The sequence below is a fragment of the Dioscorea cayenensis genome, chromosome 20, assembly GCF_009730915.1.
Source record: "Dioscorea cayenensis subsp. rotundata cultivar TDr96_F1 chromosome 20, TDr96_F1_v2_PseudoChromosome.rev07_lg8_w22 25.fasta, whole genome shotgun sequence".
In the NCBI taxonomy this organism is placed as follows: domain Eukaryota; kingdom Viridiplantae; phylum Streptophyta; class Magnoliopsida; order Dioscoreales; family Dioscoreaceae; genus Dioscorea; species Dioscorea cayenensis.
This window is the reverse complement of record NC_052490.1, coordinates 12,219,101-12,224,617: the sequence shown is the minus strand read 5'-3', so window position 1 is coordinate 12,224,617 and position 5,517 is coordinate 12,219,101. Positions and strand designations below refer to the sequence as shown.

General features: G+C 35.7%; 1 protein-coding gene across 1 annotated transcript; it reads right to left on the bottom strand.

The window, feature by feature from the left end:
- Positions 1 to 623: 623 nt before the first annotated feature.
- On the bottom strand, positions 624 to 4,339 carry LOC120251934 (amino-acid permease BAT1 homolog). The gene is made up of 8 exons (XM_039260586.1): positions 4,133 to 4,339; positions 3,786 to 4,046; positions 2,788 to 2,806; positions 2,434 to 2,653; positions 2,163 to 2,344; positions 1,680 to 1,969; positions 1,385 to 1,514; positions 624 to 1,147 (listed from the first exon to the last, which is right to left on the bottom strand). The coding sequence occupies exons 1-8, from the start codon at positions 4,231 to 4,233 to the stop codon at positions 800 to 802; spliced, it is 1,551 nt and encodes a 516-aa protein (XP_039116520.1). The 5' UTR covers positions 4,234 to 4,339; the 3' UTR covers positions 624 to 799.
- Between the last annotated feature and the right edge of the window lie 1,178 nt (positions 4,340 to 5,517).

Genomic DNA, 5,517 nt, shown 5'->3' with positions numbered 1-5,517 from the left:
GTTATTGGTGAAAAAATAACTAACTCCTTAACTCTATTATTTATTGTCTAATTTAAACACAATTCTAATCCTCATAAGAACTTGTATTTGGATGGACATCCAATCATCCATTGCTTATTATATATTCCACATCCTACGACTAGATTTCCACAGATCAACTGGATGATTTTTTGTTTGTTTGTCAACGAGTGTTGGGTTCGATCCTAACCAAAAACCAATTTTTTAAAAAAATTTCTAAAATACTTAAATTAATAGAAAAACCGTCGGGTTGACGGCCGAGTCCGGCGGGTTAGCCCGCCGGATAACGGGTTAAAAAATCTGTAACCGGGCCCGTTATAGTGCAGGTCGATTACGGGTCACTGACTCGATTTGCCAGGTCAACTAACCTGGCGGGTTTAAATTAGCAGATTTCGGGCCGAGCCAAAGAACGGCCCGCGCCCCCTTCTATTCTGATATAATCTAGACTATCACACTAGTACCCAAAACCATTGCCAAAAATCACTAGTGTTACCCAAAACCATTGCCCAAAATAATAATCAGACTATCGCACTAGTGGTACTCAAAACCATTGCCCAAAATAATAATAATAATAATAATAATAATAATAATAATTCAGGGAATTCTATTTAAAAAAAAATGCATTACTCAATTTGGTAGAACATACACTTCACTTTTTTTCATATGTAACATCATCTAAAGACAAAGCTTGAGGGAAACAGATTCTAGAATTTGATTTTGTAGCAAATTATCAAATAGAGAAGAATGATACTACAAGAAGATTTTGATTTTCTTTGAAACATCAAGTGCTTAAATTGGTTATGGGGCCTTTGAACCAATGCCTAGCGCTGATAAACCATGATGAAACAGTGAGAATGAGTAGACCTCCCACAGCAACTGGTGTATAATTTAGGGTGTCCTTTGTGACTGGATATTGAACAGGAAGTGAGAACATAACTGTGATGGTTGCTACCCAAAGAACAGCAATCCAGCCAACTAGAACTCCATAGCGGCCGAGGTTGAATGGCCCTGGAACGAAGGTCCTTCGAGCAAGAGTCACCCGAAAGAAGATCGGTAGAGCATAAGCAATGTATAGCCCAATGGTAGCTATTGATACCATGGCTTGGAATGCTACCAAGCTTCCAAGTGACTGATGACCAACCAGAATATACGACAAATGAGATGAAGCAATCAATAGTGTTAGAAATCTATATGAGATTGAAATCCCAATTGAAAAGGTAACTGTGTTCTAAACAACAAAGAGAAATTAGCAAAATCAGGTTCAATCTATCCAATTGAAAACTTTCATGTTGGTTTTGACTATTCAAATATCTTTCTTTTATGGACATTTTGGTAAAAGTAGAAAGCAAGAATGTGAATGCATTACCGTCAATGCCATGCAAAATGATATGAACACAGAAAGCCAAACTGCATTTATTGGGACTTCGTTCTTGTTCACTTTGTGCCACTGTGCTGACAATGGCATTGCTCCATCTCTTGAAAATGCGTATGCCATCCTGAATTTTGCATGAGGTTAAATGAAGTCACTTAATATCCATTGTGAAGGGCCACACTTTGTAAAAGGAAACAGATTAAGAGCGAATTACAGCACATACCAAAGATATGGTGCTTAGGAGTGAATGAATTGTACAAAAATGATATGTAACGTTATTAGCTTGTACCTTGAGTTGCTCGTCACTGAACTCATACCACAGAAGAATATTGCAACAGCAATAATTCCCAAACAAATTATCCCACCAACTCCATTTCCATATCTGCTCTTAAAGACCTGATAAAATACCTCAGCAATTGCATATCCTCCAGCATCATTGTCCAAATTCAAAAGTTCAGGAATGTTTGTAACAGCAAATGTGATGCCAAGCAAATAGCCCCAGCCGACAATTATTGATATGCCGATGGCACTGATAATTCCTTTTGGTCCATTCATATCCGCATTTTTAGTTTCCTCTGTCTGAATTAGAAGTTCATAAGGACAAATTTAAGGGCTAAATTCATCATGTCTACTTACTGAAGTAGACTTAAATACAAATAGTAGTTAACTATAGCATGGTCAGATTATAAGGAAAAGATCCTGTTACTAACGCAAACACTTTCAACCATCATCATAATATAACTTTGATAAATATCCAAATAAGAATATTTACCATATGAGCAGATGCATCATATCCAGTCAATGTATATTGGCTCATTAGAAGGCCCAAAACAAAAATGTAAACCTTGCTATGAATTCCAGCATCATTATCAGTGTTGAAATGAGTGAATACAAATTCTGCACTGGCCTTTTTAGTTGCAACAGTGGGTATGAGGATCATAAGGACAAAGACACCTGCACAAACCAATTTAAAAGGATTTTATATATGTTTTAGGTCAAAAGATGGTGATGCTCAGGAAATTGAGGAAATAAAAACTACTCACCTAACAGATTCCAGGCAGCAGCAAGCTGTCCAAAGAATGATAACCATGAAATAGGCAGACTATTTAAAATGGCATGGACAAGTAGAATTCCTCCATGGAAAGCAATAACGACATATTTTGAAGCAAGGTAACCTCCTCCATTGTTTCCTCCTGTGCTAAGCAGGATAATTACTTGAATTAGCTGTGCCAGTGAGAAATCTACACTGGTAGTGACAGCCCACTGCAGGATTCACACATTTAAAAGCTCAGGAAAGGAAAAAAAAAAACAGATAATTGACAGCAGCTGTCGTATTTTTTCTCATTTATGGATAACAAAAGGATCTGAACCTCAAATCAGTACGGAATTTATATTACCTGACCGACAATATTAAACCTGCATAAGAGTTAAATAATAATGATTAGAAATACTAAAAAGGTGAGTGTAAACTAGCAGAGCAGGAGCATACATTTGGGTTGTGTGTGTGTGTGTGTGACTAATTTAATAGAAAAAACAAAAAAAAACAGAACACACAAGTGTCGTGACTTCGTCCTATTCAGACCATAATAATGTTAGATCAACTGCTGCTCCTAATTGATCTTAACATGAACATGAGAAGACAAGCAGAAACATCTAATCCTCTTCAAAATTCACTGATTTGGGTTTTAATATTTTTTACCGGACCTCTCAGGTCGAGTTCGCAGAGCACAAACAAGTGATTCAACAAGAAACTTTGTACGGCCAAGTGGATAAATGAACTTGATAAACTGGGCTATTGCCAGCTTTATATATGCCACGCAGAGCTTTTTTTATTTTTTTTATTTTTTTATTTTAACATCTTTCAAATGATTGATGTGACCTCACATGGAAAGTACACGGTCGCCGGAACAAAAAATGACCACAGTTACCATTTGACATGCACAATGCAACATGAAAAGGGTCAAAACAAGGATGAGTCAAGCAAGCAGAAGGTTTCAGGTTCAAAAAGAGATGTGCTGAATCAAAGCTTTCTTCTAAATACATGCATATCTCTCAATTGTCCCAGCTTCAAAAATTATGAAGACAATAATGCAAAGCAAATGGTAGTTGAAATAATGAAAGGGTCAATCTTGAGAAAAGAACTGCTCTTATGTGTACTTCACCAAATTGGTTGTAAGAACAACCTAATCACAAATCTATAAATGATGAAGTGTAGTCAAAGCAATCATGCTTCACCAAATTTCAAACTGGAAGCAATAAATTCACAATCCATATGTCAAATGCGCTGTCCACACAGATTCAATTAGGGATCAAACACAGAATGAAAAAGCATTGATATATGAAAATTGAATCAATCCAGGTCAAAAGCAAGAGCAAAGAAAGGGTAAATCCATACCACCCAGTCATCCAAGAAGCAAAGGGCGCCCATTTCTTGCCGGAAAGCCTAGCACTCCAGTAATAGAGACCACCAGAAGTAGGGAAAGAAGAGCAGATCTCCGCCATGGATAAACCAACAGACATGGTGAAAAAAGCAGCGACAAACCATCCATAGGTCATAACTATCGGCCCTCCATACTTGAGCCCCGTGTTGTACAACGTAGTTATCCCTGTGAGCACAGAGATGATGGAGAAGGAGAAGGCGAAGTTGGACAACACCCTGCCATTAATTCACTCAAAAAACTCAAACAATACTCTAAAAAAAAAAACAAAAAAAAATCGAAGAAATTGGAGGAAGATCCTAACGAGAGATCACGCTTGAGCTCTTGCTTGTATCCGAGCTCATGGAGGCGAGCATGGCCGGAATCCACACCGGCGCCGTCGTTGCCATTGACGCCGGAAACCATAGCTCTTGTCTAGCTCTCCGATTAAACTCGAAGAAATGAAAAACATATAAATAATATAGAGAAAATAAAATGTGAATGGATGCTCGAACTAGCGAAGGAAGCTCAAGTTGACTAACCGTTCAAAAGCTTTTATCACTTTTATTTTTATATATATATATATATATTTATTTATTTATTTATTTATTTATTGGGTGGTTAATAACCACATGAGATATTGATGATTTAGTTCTTGAGTATATGAAATTTTAAATTTATTTATTTAAATAAAAAAAAATTAGAAATAATAAACAAAGAATATTGTATTGCAATGTAATATTATTACACTATCACTACATGTGTAAAAGTCCTCCCAAAACATAGACATCACCTTCTTTTCACTTCCGGGTTTGTCAGTTCATGAAAGCCAATGAATGGTTTGAGTATTAAGAAAAGTCAAGGATTAGATGGTTCAGACGGAAAAGCAAAGATATGACCGCTTTTTAATGTCCTTTTTTTATTATTTTTAATAGTATTATTTTTTTAATGGGCAACAACATGAAGATGCTTTTTGATACTTTGAGTTTGGTGGAAACGGAATCAGGACAAAAGATAAGAAATTTATTTATGAGATTGCAAGAATCCGACTTACCAAATCAATATTGATATAGAAATATATTTTTTCTTTTATTATTTGATTTGTGAAGAAAAAAAATATTATATATCTTTTATAAAAAAATATTAATATATCAAAGGACATGTGGTTATGATTGATTGGGAGTGTGATTGAGATTAATTGCATTTGGCTGAGAAGGGAAACAGATTTTGGAGTGGCCCACAAACCAGCCCAAATGAGGTTGGCAAGTCGGCAGTCATAAAGGTCTTTCAAGCATGCAAAATTTTGCTCATTTAAGGTGGAGGTTTATTGTTTGAACACTTCAACCTTTAAAATTTAAAATTTTATTACATTAGTCTTTTATTTTAGTTCCCATTCATTTTCTATTCATATTGGATAGAAAAATACTGGTTTTTCACAAACACCAATCATAACTTTTTTAGTTTAGCAAGGCAAAGGAAGATTTAATGGAACTATTTTAAAAGCCACTTATCAACACATGAATAGGCGTGAGTTAACCAAGTCAAGCTTAAACACCAATTGGGTGATTGCCAATCTCGAGCTCAAAGCTTGAGCTCGGCTAATATGAATCACTTTTTGTTTGGCTCAATTGTATCAATTTTACGCTTGAGCTTTAGCTCAACTTTTAATATGAGATTCATGAAATTATTGGAGTTTATGACAAATGCGAG